The following is a 19,687-nucleotide window of genomic DNA, read 5'->3' on the forward strand; positions in this document are numbered from 1 at the left end:
TGATTATCGTTGTGTCACGGATGGCCATGAAACATTCCTGATCGAGACTCGGCTGTGCCAGGTTGGTCCCCGAGGATGCTCATGATATCTACCCCTTGCTTTACCCCGCCAGATGCCGAGAATAAGCTTGGCTCGCACAATCGACATATTGGGACACTTTATCCGAAGTGGGCAGTAGGTAACGTCATGTCAATGTGGCCACCTTTTTTCGCGTCTATTGAAAGCACGAAAAAGTTGCCTATTTGCGTCTAGTTTCAAAGATAAAAGAGACGGCCACGCCAAGATGACCCCACCACGGGAGAGATAGTCCATCCTTGATTACCCCTCAGTATGGCCTCAAAAGTTTCCTATCTCGAACATGCATATGTACTACCCCGTCTTTGCGGGCAATAACCCGTCTTAATGGGCGTGACTGCATCATGTCTCGTGATCTATTCTCCGAGTCAGCTACGCATCACATTCCGATATAAATTGGACCCCGCAATCGATCGTGAGCTTGTGTCCTCTCAACTCCAGATACCCAACTCACATCATCACCATGGCGTCAACTACTCAAATCACTCTGCCTAATGGCAAAAAGTATGACCAACCGACCGGTCTCTTTATCAACAACGAATATGTTGCCGCCTCCGGTGATGAGTTTGTGGTGACAAATCCAGTGTAAGCCCCTCAAATTCTCACGGTGAATACGTGCTCACATGCACCAGAACCGAGGAGGAGGTCATCAAGCTCAAGGGAGCTTCCACCGAAGATGTCGACAAGGCAGTTTCAGCAGCCCGAAAGGCATTCGAGGGAGAATGGTCGGAGCTTGCTGCCGTGGATCGAGGCGCCTTTCTCTATAAGATTGCTGATCTGATTGATCGCGACCGGGAGCTCATCGCCGCTATCGATGCCTTTGATAACGGCAAGGTGTGTATCTCCACATTTCTTGCAAACATGCCCAACTGACGCATCAGCGTCACAGCCCTTCAGCGCGGCTCTCGCTGGCGACTTGGACGAGTCGTACAACGTGTTCCGCTACTACGCCGGTGCTGCCGACAAGATCAGTGGCCGCACCATCGAGACTTCACCCGCTAAGCTGGCATACGTTCTTCAAGAGCCTCTCGGTGTTTGCGGACAGATTATCCCCTGGAACTTTCCCTTCATGATGCTTGCATGGAAGATTGCCCCCGCCTTGGCCTGCGGCAACACTGTTGTGCTCAAGCCTGCCGAGCAGACACCGCTCTCGGCCCTGTACTTTGGAAAGTTGGTGATCGAGGCTGGTCTTCCGGCTGGTGTTGTCAACGTACTGCCCGGTCTTGGGCCTCAGACTGGCAAGGCCATTGCTGGTCACATGGGTATTGATAAGGTGGCCTTTACTGGCAGCACAAACACCGGCCGCGCCATCATGAAGGATGCGGCGAACAACCTCAAGAACATCACCTTGGAATGTGGAGGCAAGAGTCCTTCCATCGTCTTTGCGGATGCAGAGCTTGACCAAGCCGTCAAGTGGTGCCACTTTGGAATCATGGACAACAAGGGCGAGGTAAGGCTGAACGGCATTGGGTTGTTGGGTATTACGCTAACACGTGGAATAGGTCTGCACTTCGACATCACGAATTTACGTCCATGAATCCATCTACGATGAGTTCCTGACCAAGTTTGTCGAGGTCACCAAGGAAAACGACAAGATCGGAGGCCCATTCGAGGACGCCACCGTTCAGGGACCCCAGGTTTCCAAGGCTCAGTACGACAAGGTTGTTTCGTATATCGAGGAGGGTAGAAAGTCCGGAGCCAGGCTTCTCTACGGAGGAAGCAAGTACGGTGACAAGGGTTATTTCTTGAAGCCCACCGTCTTTGCGGATGTAAGTGATCTTCTGGTTGACCTCGTGCACTACTGCAATTACATGCTGACGGCAATGATAATAGGTCAGCGAAGACATGAAGATCATGAACGAAGAGATTTTCGGCCCCGTCGTGTCTATCGCCAAGTTCTCCACTGAAGAAGAGGTTATTGCCAAGGCCAACGATACTTCCTACGGTCTTGCCGCTGCTCTCTTCACAGAAAAGGTGTCTCGAGCACACAAGGTAGCCCGGAAGCTGCAGGCCGGCATGGTCTGGATCAACTCTTCTGGCGATTCACACTTTGGTATTCCTTTTGGTGGATACAAGTCTTCCGGTATTGGACGAGAGCTGGGTCAGTACGCTTTGGATGCGTATACTCAGTCCAAGGCTGTTCACGTGAACCTCGGCTTTGAGCTTTAGGGGGGTGACATGAAATTTGTAAAACTTTGGCAAGGAGATATTTAGATATAAGCATACTGATTGATTACCCTGAACGACGTAATTGCCTTGAGAATTGTGTAGATTGGCGCCCTATCGAACGATCAGTAACTAGATGACCTTAACGATGCGAGAAAGGTTGAGCAATAACTGTGCCAATACCTGGATAAATGACCCAACATATGTTTCAAGAACGTTCCCAAAATCTGAAGCCTGTAAGAACTGTAGGTTGTGGTGCTTTTGGCACTGGGTTTCTAATGCCGGCATGCGTCAAGATCTGGGTTCCAGCTATTGTGGTGAATGGGTTCTTTGAAGGCGTGATCAAGTTCACAAAAGAAGTTGGCAAGACGTAATGCTTGAGAAAAGATGGGTGATTTCACATCCAGGGCGAACAGCCCAGATAGAAGAATGACCAATCGCTCTAGTTCATTGCCGCTCTTGATGACAAGTGGGATGAAATCAAATTCCTCAGCCAGAACTCAGAAAATTGCGGACGCCCTGAAAGATCCAGGCAAAGCGGGACCCTTTCGAAAGCATCCGCCTGCATCATCACTGTTCTCGACATCAGAAAGTTTGATCTGGGAGGGAGATGAGCTGACGCCAATACTCCCTTGATGTCCTGACAGCCCCCTGAACCCGTGACCCCCTGAACCCATGATTAAAACTTGTGTCTGAGAACGCGATAACGACGCAACATCGAAGGAGATCTAAAGAGATCTATGGAGAGAAGCGGTCAGGTAGGAGGCCGTCTTTTTTGCAGGTTTTATACATGGGAGCCGATGACGGGAAACGTGTCCTCTGCCAAAATCTTGTTCTTTTTTTCACATGTCATACGCATGTTTCGATTCTTTTCTGCTGCGTGAGTTGCTTGAAGGTTGGTGGCTGCATGTGTTGATGTTAGGGAGGTACTGGACCTCAAGTCACCCCCAGCAAAAAAGGTACTTCCTCCCGGACATGCAGCACCCAAAGGCAGGTAGCTACCACTTGGATATCCATGGGAACGACGTGGAAATACAGACTAGATCTTGTTCGAGGCTCCAGATCATGGAAAGTTTTAGTCGTCGGCGCCGAAAGCAGATAGACTTTGCGATTCAAGCCATGCAAATATCATCACATTCAACGGCGGGACCGTGACGCACATGTCGCCCCGATTTCTTGCTCACTGGAGGCTGGCGCTGCACGTGGCCCATATCCTGGCCTACAAGCGCTTGAAAGGATACTCGGCGGTGCAAAGATATACATAAACCCATTCCGTATGTATGAATTATTCACACCGAGTGAAGAATTGCACCAGCCTACATGGCAGGATACCAAAGGGTGCCGAGTCCGTCGCTTCGTCCCATGTTCCGAGGCTCTCGACGAACAAGCACGTTGGGTTTCTGACAGTCGGATAATCTTGGATTGAATTCTGTTCCTATCATAGATTTCAGGGCAGAATATACTGTTACAAAGCTTCGAGCCTGAGGCAGACTCCATGAAACCAGGCTCGAAAGACTCGAGGAATCCTGCCTGTTGTAAGAGGGAGCGTTTTGTTGTGTCACCACGTTCAATACAACTGACTGGGTCCAGCAGGTTCTGATACTTGAGTGCAGTCTGCGACTTGCTAGTCGTATACCTCTTATGCGAATGAAAAATGCGTCAACTGTTGTTGCGCCACTGGTTCTCTGTCTATTCTTGACTGCTGTGGGGTGCGTTGAACAAGTCCTCGACAACGACGGGAACGATGAAAACAGATGAACCTACCAATTGAGTGGTTCTCCTGGGCTCAACATTTCCACTGTTTTCAAATCTATCTGTGTTGGTAAAACAGGCTTGGTTTTTTATCCCAAGGACAATAGCAATTGATCCTGCTTGCTTTCAGTCGTTCCCATCTGCTGTACGTCGACACCTTGTAAATACTTCAGGCTTTTGGACTGATTCAAGCACATTGGTAACATGGATGAAAAGTCACCAAATGCCTTACCTTGGAAATGTTTCTGTGTTGAAGCATAGAGAAAACTAGGTAATCAGATTCACGAGAGCGGGCCCAAGTTAGTTGAGGCGACGACGGCGCCGAGGATGGCTCATCCTGATTGGTTGTCCAAGTTGCTAGCCAGAGATACGGCAGCTTCTTATCGCATTTCGTTTATGATGTAACAAGTGATAAAGGTGATTGAACAATATGTTGATTTGAACATTATTCTGCCCGTAACTCTTGAGATTTTCATCGCACAGGTTCGAGAATGGTCGTCCGTTGGCCGTTTTCACAACCGCCATTCTCGGTCTTGCGTATGCCCGAGAATCGAAAGAAAACAGGCAAGAGAACCCGGGCCTTTCTTATCTGTTACCTAAGATAAACAGCCGGATAAATCAACTGACATGACCGAGCTGCCAAGCTCGGGTTTGGTTGCCCCATGCGCCGTATCCGGCCCCGTTAGCATAAAAGCCGGCTTTTACCGTCCCGGACCTCCGGCAGAGATAACGGACATGCAAAGGCCGATATCAGATTGACGTGATGCCAGACGCAGAGTGAGGCGTATCTGTAGTGCCGAGTTGCAATGTTATAAAGGAGGCCATCTGACCATCTCTAGTGATAGATATTTCTAGATACAATCACAGTTGAAGAGCCAGAGCTGAGGCCGATTCACAACTCCATCTTCAATCCGCCCTTATCTTGTATCTTCCCAACATCAGCCCCAACACATCGCCTACCATGACTGTGAAAGAAATCGCTACACCGGATGCCATCCGGGCCTTGTTTTCTTCTGCCCTTTCCAACATGTACCAACGCGAAGTCCCTCAGTACGGCACATTGCTAAAGCTTGTGTCTGACATCAATCGCCAAAAAGATGTCAACATTCAACATCGCATCGAGGTTGAACGTCATGGCGCCATTCGTCTCGGAACGCCTGAGGAGCTGGCCACGATGCGCCGGTTATTTTCTGTCATGGGAATGCATCCCGTCGGCTACTACGACCTTACTGTCGCCAGCCTCCCAGTCCATGCCACATGCTTCCGACCTCTTACAAAAGAGGCACTCGCCTACAACCCTTTTCGAGTCTTCACATCTTTGCTTCGCCTGGAACTTATCCAAGAGGAGTCTCTACGACTACAGGCCGCTGAGATCCTCAGCAAGCGCAACATTTTCACTCCCCGATGCATCGAGCTCATTGAAATGTTTGAAACCGAAGGCGCCTTGTCCGAGGCTGCTGCTCAGGAGTTCATCAAAGAGGCGCTCGAGACCTTCCGCTGGCACAAAACGTCCACCGTGGACATGAAGACCTACAAAGCTCTTCGAGCCACGCATCCGCTCATCGCAGATGTCGTTTGCTTCAAAGGACCTCACATCAACCATCTGACACCCCGTGTCCTCGACATCGAGACTGCCCAAATCGAGATGAAACGATACGGTCTCGACGCGAAAGACGCCATCGAGGGACCTCCCCCGAGAACCTGTCCCATCTTGCTTCGGCAGACTAGTTTCCTCGCTCTTGACGAAGCGATTGCTTTTTCGGAGGGTGCAGAGACTGGCGGAAGTCACAAGGCGCGGTTCGGAGAGATTGAGCAGCGAGGCGTAGCGTTGACACCTAAGGGTCGGCGTCTCTACGACGATCTGATCAATGAGTGGCGGCAAAAATCTTTTGATGCATCGCCTGAAACCAAGGAAGAGATTCTGGCAAAGGTCTTTGAGAGGTTTCCTGACGACACGAAGAGCTTGAGGGAGCAAGACCTGGCATACTTCACCTACAAGCTCACAGACTCTGCATCAAAAGTGTCCAGCACGGATATGGACGCACTGATTGACTCTGGAGCTGTCCAACTAGAGCCCATCACCTACGAAGACTTCCTACCCGTCAGTGCGGCTGGTATCTTTCACTCGAACCTGGGAAATGACGGTGGTATGGACCATGTCGCGGCAGCGGATCAGGCGTCTTTTGAGAAGGGGCTTGGCTGCAAAGTCAACAAGGAGTTTGAGCTGTACAGGAAAATGCAGGAGGCGTCGATTGGGGAATGCCTCAAGAATCTGTAATAGAGGCTTGGAGATACAGGGTATCTGTTATGTAACTAAACACTGAGCGAAGCGATCCTTTCATCCATGGAATTGATTATTTTTTTCTACTACTTTTGGGAAAAGAAGTGAACAGACTGTAGAACTGAGATATTCGTGCAAATGCTTCTTGCTTAAGTATCTATCTCGCCACTATCTCACTATCTCGAGTTTGATAAGATGTAATCCTGGAGATTAGAAACCTGCTATCTGATAAGGGTGCAAGGTCAGCTCCCTTCATGGCACCATCAACAATGTCAGGTGTGGTCAGCATGGATGCCAATGAGATGGCAAGCGGTGTGGATGGTCTTGCACGTTTGCAGTAGGTGGACAATACTGATGGCTCTCATCTTTTTTGCCGGGTTTGCTTGTTGCTTCTGTCCCGTGAGTTATCCACGTGCATGCTTGACAACTTGACAAGATAAAGGGCGTAGTAGCTGCATATCGGTACCCGAGGTGCGTTCCGCATAAAATTCGTTTCTCGGGAATAGACTAGCGAGTTCGGCCAAGTAATTCCGCCAAACATCTTTGGTGATATGCTGGTTCATTGAAGGCTGACGAAAAGATGTTGCAGATGCCAATTAGAAATAAGAACCCCAAAAGCGGGAAAAGGGATATCATGGCTTTATTTTTCGCATATAAGTAAAAGGCGTTGCCTATTGACCGATTATTGTGATTCTTATCAACGGTGAAGGTATTTCCGAGTGTCGGGACTACAATGGCGGGTCGGAAATATCATGTCCGAAGTGTGGAGGCGAATTGCAACGCCAAGCAAGACAATGCTGAGTCCTTCACCGCCCGTAGCATATGTCTATGAGGAGGAGATGACGTATGAAAAACCCCAATGGTCTGATAGTTACAGAGACTTGTGATAACAAACATGGTTCAAACGGTGGACTTGGGGTCCAAATTCGCAGCATCTCGATTCAAATAAACAACAGTACCTAACGAGTGGGTCAGTCGACGATGGTACGATGTAATAGGGAGTAGTAAAATGAAGAATTACAAGCCGCAAAAGGACAAGACTTGGCTAATAGACTTGTTAAGGAAGGATATCCCGAGCTCCTAGTCCTTGACAAGGGATGATATAGAAGCCGAACTGTGCCCCTCCTAGTCCAAGCTCCCGAAGCCATCTCGGGTTCCCTCGGGCAAGGAACCCGAGTCCCACCACGTTTGAAAGCCCCGTGTCCCCGCGACCTCCAGCTCCTTTTGAGATGGACAATTATTACCATGGAGTCGGCATTCGCATCACCGGAGTCTCAAAAGAGACCAAATCAACGAAGAGCATCTCCAAAAGACGACAGCTGTCGCACTTGTAGGATATGCCGCCAGAAGAAGGTTGGGTTGCCAGACTTGTCCTACGTCATCAACTAACAGAGTCTCCAGGTCAAATGCGATGGTCAACGTCCAAAATGCGGTGCATGTTGCAGAAAAGGGGATGAGTGTGTCTATCTACAAGATGCTAGGCGCACGGCTATTCGCATCAGAAAGGAAGACGTCAGGGCTCTTCAGCGACAGGTCGAGGAGCTCAAAGAGCAGATGCGGCAGAAGGATCTCCAGACCCCATCTCATGACCTTCCTTCTCTCAGCCGTGCGAACTCATCCCAAGGACAGTCCCTTCCCATTCCACAATACCCGATAGACAATGTTGGTTCATCAAGCGCTTTTACACCTGCTACCTCGAGTCATCCACCAACCAGCGTACGCTCTCTCTTGTCTGAAGACACGCCACCGAGTTCAAATCGAGGACCACCCAGCCAGTCTCCGGTACTCACGTCGTCGGCAGCCGCCGCAGTGCTGGCATCTCTGGACAGAGGCGCTGAATCGATCGCTGAGAACCCGTTGCTATCACCCGAACCCACGCAAGGGAGCGAAGAAAACGATGGAGATGGCTTCCAGTTGTATGGTGCCACCAGCTTGCTGCACGATCAGTCGTCAAGAACGCTCTTGGCCGACAGGCAGAGGGAAGGGAGCCAGGAGCGCGCGACATCAAAAGATGCCGTCAGAGATCGACTCGTTTCATACGCTGCCCTTAGAAGACAGGAAGAGGTGGCCCTATACTCATCCCCGAGTATCACATCCAAGATCGACTTTGACGGGGTACCCATGGACACGGCTCTGCACCTATTGGACTTGCACTGGAACCGCCAGCATCTGTCATATCTCCTCACCTATCGGCCAGCCATTATGGATAGTCTCATCCATAATGGACCATGCGTCAATAAACTACTCCTGAACGCTATCTACTTCCAAAGTAGTTTGTATAGCGATCGGACCTCTCTGTTACGCCAAGACCCCCAAGACCCGCAGACTATGGGCATGGCCTTTTACGAGCGATTCAAGTCTCTCCTAGTCGACCACATCGACAAACCTACTATACCAACTGTCGTGGCTCTCCTGACCTGCGGTGCATGTTTGGTCCCGCGTGGCAAGCAGAGTGCTGGCTGGGTATTCTGTGGCATCGCCTACAGGATGATGACAGACCTTGGATGCCATTTGGATATTGAGCCAACGTCACAGGCTGGACAGGGCTTTAAACTCACTCCCATTGATGTTGAGATGAGAAAGAGGATCTACTGGGCCGCTTATGTTGGAGACAAACTGCAGTCTCTGTTCCTGGGTCGTCCTCCCGCGATACATGAGACAGCAGGTAGTGTCTCTGAAGAATTCCTGGATACTTACGAAGAGATGGAAGAATGGAGACCATACGTGGATCCAGAGGCACGGCCTTTTGACAGTAGCGCCCCAGCTTATCGAGGACGACCATGTTATGGGATAAGCACATTCCGATGTTTGCTTCAGCTCTGCCGTATTATATCTCGCATTATAGATGCTTTCTACACAACTGACAACACTGGCCTATCAAAACAACCTGTTGAATCTGTCACGGCAAGCCTGATACAGAAGAGGCAAGAGGTTAGGGAACAGCTGCGTCAATTCAGGGAGAGCATCCCCTCATGGCTTCAGTTCGAACCAGGAGTAGATCCTACTCCACCACCGCACCAGATAACGCCTCAGTATGTATCTCGTCCGATGACTTTAACATGCATCACTAATGGTATTTGAAGTGCACTCTATTGGGCTTCAGTAATACTCACAGAACTGCCCTTCACAAACCGCGGTCGCACAACCTTTGCACATGAACTCAGCCCATTCCAATCCAGCGACCAAGACGAAAGCCGAAGAAAATGCATTGAAGCTGCACTACACATCTGGAAACTCGTGGAAGCATACAAAAAGACATTCACCTTGAGACGCGCGCAGTATGGCATATCCTACGCCACATATTGTGCGGTGCTTGTCATTCTTGAACACACTGACCAAGACTGCGATGAGTACATTGAATGCATCCGTTTCTTCTGGCAGGCTTTGTTGGAATTCCAGCGTGGTTGCAATTATGGACTAAAGCGGCCTTTGAGACTACTCAAGTCTCTTATGAGTCGGATCGAGAGAGTGACCAAGAACATCAACATGGATGCGACAGCCACAACAAGTTGTCCAGATTTGAGCGGTAAAAATCATACAAAACAGCCAGAGTAACTGTACTGATAATGTTATAGCCTTCCAAGCCGACATGGCATCGTTATTCGGAACTGGTCAAACTGGCGATGGTTGGAGCGGGCCATGGGTCGCACAAGATGGCATTGTGGCGGATAACACCCTGTTCGGCATTGCTGACGATAGTCTTTTGGGAGCATACATGTGAGATGAAACGCCAAAGCCATTCTCCCCTGTAATAAAACCTTCTGCCACTCAACCCGAGTGCTTCTTCGCATCAACCTCAATCTCAAGCGTCATAGTCGGAAGCGCCAACCTAGTAACCCCAATAGCCGTAGACCCAGGCCGATGTCCCGGAATCCTCTTCTTGAGCACCTCTGCAATGATTGGTAGGGTGGTGTCGATGTCTGTGTGGTAGGACCGCATGTAGTACACGTCTTCCCAGCCACGCAAGCCTGCAGCTTTAAGCACGTCGTCGATGTGCTGGATGGTGAGCTCGACCTCCTTCTGGGGTTCGGATGCGATCTCGCTGTTCTCATTCCAGCCGCCTTGACCCGAGATCTTGAAGGAGCCGTTGCCGAGGTCGACGGCTTGGGAGTAGTGGTACGCTGTGCTCCATTCGGCGCTGGGGCCGGGAGGGACGATGCATCTAAAGGACGACATTTTGTGATGTTTTGATGAATGTAGTTGATTTTGAAGTGGATAAGTCTGGTGACATGAGAGTTTAGCTGCAAACGCAATTTCTTTTATACTCGTGGGTGAGGAGGCGTAACTTTCAGTGTAGTACCAGCCTTTGCTCACCATGACGTATTGCCGCTTACACGCAGCACAAAGGATTTCTCATCATCAACTTGAAGCTGCATCGACTGTAACATCATTGGCTTGGCGCTTACGGACGAGAACTGACTGGAAAAGCCAAGAGGCCCGACGGCCCCATCGTAATATGTTGTATTCTCGGCGCAGCCGATCTGACTTTCTCTATCTGGCCTAACACATCACAATATTACCCGATACGGCCCCGTCCTGCTCGTCGCAGGCTTACATTGGTTGCGGTACAAAATCCGGTCTAGCCAGGGGGGGAAACACGGCGCGCAGCTCGCATGAAAGCCCTTCCCTTTCTAGCCATAAAAACCCACGAGGCCTCACAGTGGCTCAGAAGCTGAGGCCTGCCTAGGCTGTTAACCACTCCTCCATCGGGGGGGCCGATGGCCGAGAACCTTGTCCAATCAAGAACGAGAGGGAATGGCGGCATCCGATGAGAGATTCGGAGGCTCGGAGCTCGGTGGTAAGTGAATTGAAGTCTTGTCAGAGTTGGGACCACCCCTAGGCTACTACTTTCTTGTCATCGAAACATGATGATTGTGTATTGGAACAAAATAAATATCGACAGAAAAATTGGGCACACTTGGTACGTATATAGTCTGTTTCATCCACTATGCATTCGATATAAAAATGCTTCCACAAACGCAATAGTTACAGTAAACTGATCAATATTCTGTATGTACAACCACACTTGCGCCTCCTCGTGAAACCTTGCCAAGCCTTCTTGAACTACATCAAACCCGTTTACGAACCCATAGACACATATCAATCGCCTGCTTCGGAATATCCAAGACTAAGACTAGATAGAGGCTCAACTACCCGATTGTAAAATTCCAGCGCATGATTCGGCGGCTCATCCATCGTCTCCGAGGATGGCTCGCTGTAGTCAATACACCAACGTGTCAAGGCCGCGTAGCTTGACCCCATCCGGAACGGTAGGTCTTTATCAACGGTCGATCTAACTCTTTCCCTCAGAATCTTTGCCTCGGGGCTGTGGAAGTGTTTCACGTCTATTGATAAGGAGGGCCGGCTGCTAGATGTTTTCCCACGTTTAGAATCAAACAGACTTGTGAGCGGCGCCCAGATACCAATTTCCAACAGGACAAGTCCTAAGCTGTATATATCATACTGGACCTTGTACCCCTGTGCTGCTTCACCTTGGTAATCAGGGTGACGGTACATGGCAACTGCAGGGTTGCTATTGGCTTTGGAACGGTCGATAGTCTGGGCCTCTGTTTCCAGCCTCGAATACTCGAAGCCACAGATAGTAGGCAAAGCCAGCTGATCAAGGCTAGAACCTTCATCTGGATTTTGATATGGGAACAGAATATTGTCGCTTCGGATGCTCTTGTGCATCCAGCTACTGCTGTAGAGCTGGTGGAAGGTTGACGAGATATCGCTTGCCAGTCTGAAGCGTTTCTCCAGAGGTGGTCGAGGTTTATACTCTGGCTGTAGTAGGTTGTACAAAGATAGTGGCTTTGACAAGTCCCCTGGAGCTTGTCCAGACTTCTGGGGAAATTGAAAGACAAGCCACCAGCAGTAGTGCTCTGGATCGTGAATATAGCCAACCGCGTGTGGGACCTTGAAACCAGACGATCGAGGCAGGGCCAACAGAGAGATGAGTCTCTGGACTCGACTCCAGAGCATCATCTTTGAGCTGTGGTCCAAATCTGGTTCAAATGACTTGCGTTCAAACAGACATAGTATGACGGGATCGTCCTTTCTTGCTGCTAAGAAGCGGTTTTGTGTTGCAAAGTCTGATGGGATGTCATATTGTGCCAGTCGTAGAGACTTCATGGCAATCTGTGAGACGTTTGCTCGTAACGACCGATCGTCGCTGCCTGCGAGAGACTTTCGATCAATCTTGGCCAGAGTATCTCCATCTCGATCGATGTCAACTGCTTCTCTGATCATGGCTAGAGACTTGTTGTCTACCGCGCTACCGACAACAAGGACATGGATGCGCTCGTAGTCGTTGACGAATCTTCTCCTTTGCGTTTCGGTCAAGAGCTTGTTCAGGAGATCAATCTCATCACGAAGGCCAGTGACGAGCTTCTTGAGCTGATCTTTGTCTCTGATAGCCCACCGTACACGACTGGACATGCTGCGAGAGATGCCGCTGTTCTTTCTGGCAGTTTCCGAATCTTCCGGCTCCGCACTGTCGATTGCTAGGGGTGTTCCTCCGTAGAGTTTAACCCCGCTAGACCGCAGTGACTTTCGCATACGGGCCACAAAGCTCGACACGGCTTTGGAGGGGGATTCCTCGCCCTCGATCTTGACGCCGTATCGTTCTCGAACCTTGTCCGCGTCTTCAAACATGCGAGAAATGACCTGAAGCTCTCGAAGAAGGACCTCGCTCGCAAGGCTAAGGTAAGGCGCCAGGGTACCCTCAGCCAAACCCGAGTTGGCGCCCCAGGCCTGAAGCCTCAGACGCTCAATCTCGAGGGCCACGGTGAGGGCTTCGGCATCGTCAAAGTAGTGGAGGGCGGTGCTAAAAGCGTCGACTGCCTTGCAGGCCGCGAAGAAGGCGATCTGAGCGATGGCAATCCCTGTCCCGGGGTCCACCATGTTGTTGTACGTGGCAAGTTGTTCTGCCTAGAGAGAGATTGAGGCTGTGCCTTTCTTTGCCAACTGGGATGAGGGATGATGCTCGGTCGGTGATAATGTATTTCCGGGGCGGGGTCAACTCATGCAAGGGTTGTGATCTAGGACTCTTCTCTTCTTTATCTTGAACCAAGAAGTCAAGATAACTATTTCCACTATCTATAGCTGGTTAGTTGGTCTTGTTGTTTGACGTTTTTAATACGGCAGTTGGTTCGGCACCAGACCAGCTACTGACTCAACGTCAGCCAACGACGATAACGCCTCAAACAAGTCGTCACACCAATCAATACTTCGGATTCAACCACTCGACCTCAATAATGGATTCAGGGTTCTATCATTCCTACTCACTTGGCCAGTCATCAACAGAGTCGTCAAACATAAGCAATACTTCGGCCGAGACAGCGCGAACAACTCTTCCAGCGCAAAACATCGACGAAACCCTCACAACAGCTGGCTTTGTATCATTTGCTTGCCATGTTGCCTTCCTGGAGGAGAGGCTGCATCGTGGAGATGACACCAAATTCTTTGATGGCCATGAGATACAGACGACAGCCCGTTTTCCTGCTGGAGGCGGAGGCTTCTTTACTGTTGACCGGGCGAGGTTGACAAATCAACCTAATGATGGCAGAGAGATTGTCGCTATCAAGACTGCCAGGGATCAGTCCGGGTAAGCCATCTGTTTCACTCTTTCTCTAGCGTATACTGAATAGCGATATGTATACTCAGAGACCCCTCGAGGTGGAAAGACATTCTACTTGAAGTACGAGCCTTGCTTCACGAGCCTTTGCGATACCATCCCAACGTTGTGCACCTGCTCGACTTTGGATGGTCACATTCTTCAGAAACCGGCTCGCCTTTTCCGACTCTTGTCCTCGAGTATGCTGACTTTGGTACTCTTGACGATCTCCAACTCAAGAGCGAGTCACCGCTTCCCTTTCGGATCAAGCAAAAGCTCTGCTACGATGTCGGCCGTGGACTTTCAATTCTTCACGCCTGTGGCATAGTTCACGGTGATTTGAAACACAACAACGTCCTCGTGTTTAGAAACAGAGAGGGGTATCCCCCTGATCAGCCATACACGGCCAAGCTCGCAGATTTCGGTGGAGCTATCATGGATATTGGACGGGACGCTGGTCATTCTTTACGGATGACGACGGTTCCATACGACGCGCCTGAATCAGGCCAGGCACTTACTGTTGATGGTATTAAAGCCACCGACACGTATTCGTTCGGAATGCTGATTTGGAGAACCTTCATCGACTGCCAGGACCTGTTGGTCGCCATCGGTTTCAAACAGGCCTCTACACCCTTGTCTGGCGACGAGAGGGCAACACTGAAACAACTCAAGAGATCCGAGTCTTTTCTTCAGATGGCTCTTGGAACAGTAGAAGCATACGGTCAATCACGGTCCTTACCAGGAGAGGCGGTCGACATGGTCACGGACGCGATGAATGCAACACTCACTCTTAACCCAGCCTCACGATCCCTAGTCCAGGCTCAAGCCAGGTTACGAGGCATGTCGAGGGAGCAAGTCGAAGATTACACCTTCGCTCTTGAACGCGAGAATGCTAGCCGAAAGGAAATGGAGCGGAACCGCATTCCCGGCCAGCGTGCAATCGACATTGATAGTGTGGGCTATGCCCTAGGTCGGTTTGGCCGGACTTACGACGCTCAACAGAACCTCCCAGGATGTCGACCAGATCTTCCGGCTCCTGCCCTTGGTGGATTTCTATTTGATCCTTTCAAGCTCAAAAATCTTCTGGACTGGTCTCAGCAAGTTGCGATGGTCAGAGAACTGGAGCAGCTTGCCGAGTCTTCGTCGTTTGAGGAGGAATCGGCTGAGATTCAACCATGGACAGCCTCATACCACCTCTTCCAAGCATGTCTGAGCGGATTTGGAATGCCGATTAACCTCGAAAGAGCCTGCCATTGGCTATGCAAAGCATCCAAGGCGGATTTCGAGTGCGCGGATACTGATTATTTGGCCAAGGCCTGGTTGACCAGACTTTGCAACGCAGCGGGCGTAGCTTGTCCGCTGACTCCAGATGAACAAGTTGATGACTTGTTCTGGAGCATCGTCCGCGGCCATCGACATTGCATTGAGGACAGTGAGTTGGTGATGCCTCGTTTTCCTAACCCACACCAAGCCACAGCTGTCCAGTCACGCATTAGACAGGCAGTCTCGGTAAACAAGGAGTTGACGGGCGGAACTGGCATGCCACATTATGCGCCCCGCATGATGAGTCGTACATGGGATCTATTCAACTTTGAAGCTCTGGATGAGGATATCCGGATGGAACTTGGTCCCGAGTATGAATCTTGTCTTCGGTCTACGGACAAATCACGGGAAGAATCAGAGGCATCCAGGTTTGACAAGATATACGTCAACAAGCGTGGTCACGGCCTTCTTCACTACGCCGCCGCCGTCGGCAACGTCAACGCTCTCAGACATCTACTGAGCAAGTACAGATGCAACATCAACTTGCCAAACCAGTCATTCTCCGAAACTCCCTTAGTCTGCGCCTGTAGAGCTGGACAATACGACTCTGCCAAGTTCCTCCTTGAAAACGGCGCCGACCCCAACGGCTCGGACTCTAGTCAAGAAGCGCCCCTCCACTGGATCTCCAGATTTGGGAGAGCTGAGATGCGACTCACTACGAAGCGTCTTGTCGATGCTGGGGCAGACATTTCGAGGATAACTGGTACGATGAGAAAAGACGTTCGCCGGATCTTTTCCGACTGGGAAGACAGGCTGAACCTGCCTCTTACACCGCTAGGTCGGGCTGTTCTGAATAACAGCTTGACTGCCGTCAAGACTCTGCTCGAAATTGGCTCGGCGGATCCTATGGAGAAGACCACTCGAAAAGAGGCTGTGAACTTGTCGCCTATTGAGCTTGCCGCCCTACTGACCCTTCCTGAAATTCTACAAGAGCTTCTCAACTATCAAGACAGCAGAGGTGGCCAGGTCAAGGTACTTGACGAGTTGGATCTGCTCGACATGGCACGCGACATCTCCGACAAGGGGGCAGCAGACCCTTTGACACTTCATAGCAGACTTGTGCGTTGTGGAGCACGCTACAAAGAATGGCTTTCCTGTACTCTCAGGATTCTTCACAACCGACGTAAAAGCCAGGATTCAGATTCACAGAGCCAATCAGCTTGGATGCTGAAGAGTGCAAGATGTTTATGCAGGGAAGTTGAGCTGGGCAACCTTGATATCGTTCAAGCCCTCCTTGACCTGGGCCATGATATCAACGGTTTACCAGGGCATCGCCCATTGGCTACAGCTGTCCGATCGAACAACAAAGGCATGTTCGAGTTGCTCGTCTCCCACGACGCCAAGCTATCTTTTGACGACAAGGAAGAGTCGCTTCTTCAAACTTTTGCTGCAAAGCCACGAACGTCTCCAGACGATTTGCTCATCGCAAGGTTCTTGATTGAGAATCTAGTCCCAGTTGAAGCAACAGGTGGAGAAAGACCTTCGCCCCTCGCATCAGCTATCAAGAACGGTTACTTCCCCCTCGCTGACCTCCTCTTAGCCAACGGTGCTAGTGAGAGCGTGAACCACTTTTACCAGTGGGAACCGACAGGAGGCTTCATGTCTGTTCTGGGGATCCTTTTGCAGTCTCACACTTACTCCTCATTACTGGCGATTGAGTATTTGGCAAAGAAGCACGAAGAGGGTGTTATAACCTTGGAACCGCTCGTGGACTTGACGAAAGAGCTCAGTGTCGTGCATATGCTTGCTCTACACGATCCAGGCCAGATGAATTCTCGACAGCAAATATCCTCACGAATCATTCACCGAATACTTGAGCTATTCCCCGCGCCTGAAAGCTTGAAAGAGCGTGCTGTTCATCAAGAGCACGGAACTCCCCTTACGGCAGCAATCATGGCTGTTAACGTCGATGTCGTATCTGCACTTTTAGAATCAGACTACCAGAGCGACCTCAACAAAATGGTCAAGCTGCCATCGCTACCATCAAGCCTTGGCATGTCAGACGGCGCGTTGCCCATCGCATTGGTCTTTGCAAGATTTGCACAGAGCGTCCAGGTTTTTCTCGCACAGTCCACGATGAACCAGGACATATATGACGAGCTCAAGAACATAGAAAGGCTTGGATACACGCTCTTCAACACGGCATCAAGTCTACAGCATGAGGGCACCTCTGTTGATACTCAGTTGGACCCCACTTCATTACCACAGAGCTGGCAACAGCTGCACGCCCTCATACTGACAAAGAAGTTTCAAATGGAGCACAAGCCACAGTTGCAGAAGGACATGTCTAATCTTTCATTGGGTGATGCAGCTGGAGGGTCAGAATCTGACCAACATGAGAGCAATTCTGATGAAATGCCTGTTAGTCTTGCTCAACTGACCAAGGACAAGAGTAGGAATTGGTGGGACACACCTGAGGAGTAGATGGTCTGGCTGAGAATGCCTTTCCGATGCAAAGTACAAGGAACTTTTCAGTCGTCAAGCCGTAGGTAAATCTCGTAAAGCTTTTATTGCATCTCGTTAACATATCACATCTCAGTGTATCAAGTTCGTGGATGCAGTTAGAGTTAAAGAATCTCTTTCTTTCTAACTAAATGAATGACTAAAGTTGGTTTGCTTATACTTTCCTTGATAGGGACAAAGTGGGGATACTTCACTGTATATCTCATCCAAGTCTAATGCCATACCTAGATCACATAGTTGCCCTTGTCAGAGTGACCTTGGGGATACTATGTGACAGTACGGCGAAGTATTCTATCTGGCTCTAAGAAGTGGAATACTTTTATCCGAGCACTAATCTCACTGACCACGGCCCTCCTTGTCGAAAACCTTGTTCAACCACGCATGGATCGTCCTCGAAAGCTCCTGCCCAGCACCAGTCTGACAATGAAAGCCAGCAACCCCCTTGAAAGTATGCAGAGTAGCCAAATCGCCCAGGGCATCCGCCACCTGCTTCGGCTGTCCGACGTAGAGGCTCTCTAACTCGGCGTCTCCGACAAACACGGGCATCTTGATCTTGTCAATGAAAGACACGACGTTGTACTTCTTGACTTGGGTGAAGAAATCAGAAGGAGAGTGCGTGTGGAACGCCCACATGCCATGCTCGAGACCCCAGGTGGCGCCGGTGGGGAGCTTTCCGGCCTCCAGAGCTGAGAGGACGACGTCGTCAAATTGTGTGTGGTTGCCCGCCTCGTAGATTTCGAGCATTTCAGATGACAGCTCCCTTGTGTATGCAGCGTAGTTGTCCCAGACGCCGTCAATGAGGACAACCGCGGACAGGCGGGGCTCGAAAGCTGCGGCACGGGCTGCCAGGTAGCCGCCGAAGGAGTTGCCGATGAGGACAAGGCGGTTCTCGTCCACGACGTTCTTCTTCTCTGAGAGGACATAGTCCACGACGGGGGTGGCGACCTTCTCCCAGTCGGGGATAAAACCAATGTTCTGGTTACGACGCACAGTTGGCTGTCCCGGGCCTTCGTAAGTGATACAGTTCCATCCTCGGGCTAGGGCGGGCGCGACAAAGTTATGGTAGGAGTCCTCCTGCGCAGCATCGAAGCCATTCCCGATGATCAAGGTCGGCAGCTTCTCGTGCTCGCTCTCGGAAGCAGAGTACCAGATGGCATCGATGGTGAAGTTGCCCTTAGTAGCCGGAATGCGAATGCGCTTGCCAGGAATAGGCAGAGCAGCTATCCCGTTGTCGAACGCCTTAATCTGCTCGTCCCAAATGGTATTGATGAGCGGGTTGCTCCAGTTGCCGTGGGTGTAGACATCAGCCCTGCGGAAGTACCCTGCGGCAGAGAACCACGTCTCCCTGACATTAAGAGGATCGTAGGCGTTCTCAGGGTCTTCGGCCTGAGCCTTGGTGTCGTTGGCCAGCTTATAGAAGACGTCGATGAAGGATGCCATGTTTCCAGCTTCGATATCTTTGGCTGCGCCAAGAATAGGCCCGACGTCGGCTCCTCCGGTGATGGCCTCGCCGAGAGGGGTCAACAAGTCGAAGTTGAATGTTGAGTCATTGCTCAACAGTAAGATGGGACTGTTCGTGGTGTCATACACCGCTGAAGCTACACGGGCATTCAGCAGAGCGGCCAGAAGTGGGCCGGCGTAAGTGGAGGAATGAAGCTTCATGGTAGAGAGAAAAGAGCCTTGAGGGAAATTTCGATGGCTTTCTTGCTTATGAATGAGTTGTCTGTTATTTCTAAGTGATCTGTCTTGTTTTTCGTCTTCCTTCCATCTCTTCTTATACTTGTTTCTTTCTCTTAGAGTCACTTAGACGTACACGGTGATGATGGTGGCCAGCCAGATCGGGGGCGTTCTACGTAATTGCCCCCTTGCCAGGCTAAACCGCATCAAGTGTGCCTTTTTGCGACGGCGTCTTCTCATTGGTTGTGCTCATAACCGACTAAGCCCACTGCCGGATGTAACCCGGCTGTGCTGCATTACGATAGCCTATGACGATGCCACCCCACAGCAAGCTT

The 19,687-nt window shown here is 50.5% G+C and overlaps 7 protein-coding genes across 7 annotated transcripts; 4 read left to right on the plus strand and 3 right to left on the minus strand.

The window, feature by feature from the left end:
• Window positions 1-538: 538 nt before the first annotated feature.
• On the plus strand, window positions 539-2,244 carry NCS57_01254900 (uncharacterized protein; the record flags this gene model as incomplete). The annotated part of the gene is made up of 5 exons (XM_053062221.1): window positions 539-660; window positions 708-909; window positions 965-1,525; window positions 1,578-1,844; window positions 1,909-2,244. 5 exons carry the CDS (start codon window positions 539-541, stop codon window positions 2,242-2,244), a joined length of 1,488 nt encoding a protein of 495 aa, XP_052908749.1.
• Window positions 2,245-4,954: 2,710 nt separating this feature from the next.
• Window positions 4,955-6,271, plus strand: NCS57_01255000 (DUF1338 domain-containing protein; the record flags this gene model as incomplete). Its single annotated transcript, XM_053062222.1, has 1 exon — window positions 4,955-6,271. The coding sequence occupies one exon, from the start codon at window positions 4,955-4,957 to the stop codon at window positions 6,269-6,271; it is 1,317 nt and encodes a 438-aa protein (XP_052908750.1).
• Window positions 6,272-7,426: 1,155 nt separating this feature from the next.
• NCS57_01255100 (Zn(2)-C6 fungal-type domain-containing protein) lies at window positions 7,427-9,995 on the plus strand (the record flags this gene model as incomplete). Its single annotated transcript, XM_053062223.1, has 4 exons — window positions 7,427-7,627; window positions 7,676-9,306; window positions 9,358-9,800; window positions 9,850-9,995. The coding sequence occupies exons 1-4, from the start codon at window positions 7,520-7,522 to the stop codon at window positions 9,993-9,995; spliced, it is 2,328 nt and encodes a 775-aa protein (XP_052908751.1). The 5' UTR covers window positions 7,427-7,519.
• A 47-nt stretch (window positions 9,996-10,042) lies between these two features.
• NCS57_01255200 (uncharacterized protein) lies at window positions 10,043-10,450 on the minus strand (the record flags this gene model as incomplete). Its single annotated transcript, XM_053062224.1, has 1 exon — window positions 10,043-10,450. The coding sequence occupies one exon, from the start codon at window positions 10,448-10,450 to the stop codon at window positions 10,043-10,045; it is 408 nt and encodes a 135-aa protein (XP_052908752.1).
• Window positions 10,451-11,374: 924 nt separating this feature from the next.
• Window positions 11,375-13,183, minus strand: NCS57_01255300 (Protein kinase domain-containing protein; the record flags this gene model as incomplete). The annotated part of the gene is made up of 1 exon (XM_053062225.1): window positions 11,375-13,183. The coding sequence occupies exon 1, from the start codon at window positions 13,175-13,177 to the stop codon at window positions 11,375-11,377; it is 1,803 nt and encodes a 600-aa protein (XP_052908753.1). The 5' UTR covers window positions 13,178-13,183.
• A 347-nt stretch (window positions 13,184-13,530) lies between these two features.
• NCS57_01255400 (uncharacterized protein) lies at window positions 13,531-17,636 on the plus strand (the record flags this gene model as incomplete). Its single annotated transcript, XM_053062226.1, has 2 exons — window positions 13,531-13,880; window positions 13,940-17,636. The coding sequence occupies 2 exons, from the start codon at window positions 13,531-13,533 to the stop codon at window positions 17,634-17,636; spliced, it is 4,047 nt and encodes a 1,348-aa protein (XP_052908754.1).
• A 375-nt stretch (window positions 17,637-18,011) lies between these two features.
• NCS57_01255500 (uncharacterized protein) lies at window positions 18,012-19,337 on the minus strand (the record flags this gene model as incomplete). Its single annotated transcript, XM_053062227.1, has 1 exon — window positions 18,012-19,337. One exon carries the CDS (start codon window positions 19,335-19,337, stop codon window positions 18,012-18,014), a length of 1,326 nt encoding a protein of 441 aa, XP_052908755.1.
• Between the last annotated feature and the right edge of the window lie 350 nt (window positions 19,338-19,687).

The sequence above is a fragment of the Fusarium keratoplasticum genome, chromosome 10 (assembly GCF_025433545.1).
Source record: "Fusarium keratoplasticum isolate Fu6.1 chromosome 10, whole genome shotgun sequence".
In the NCBI taxonomy this organism is placed as follows: Eukaryota; Fungi; Ascomycota; class Sordariomycetes; order Hypocreales; family Nectriaceae; genus Fusarium; species Fusarium keratoplasticum.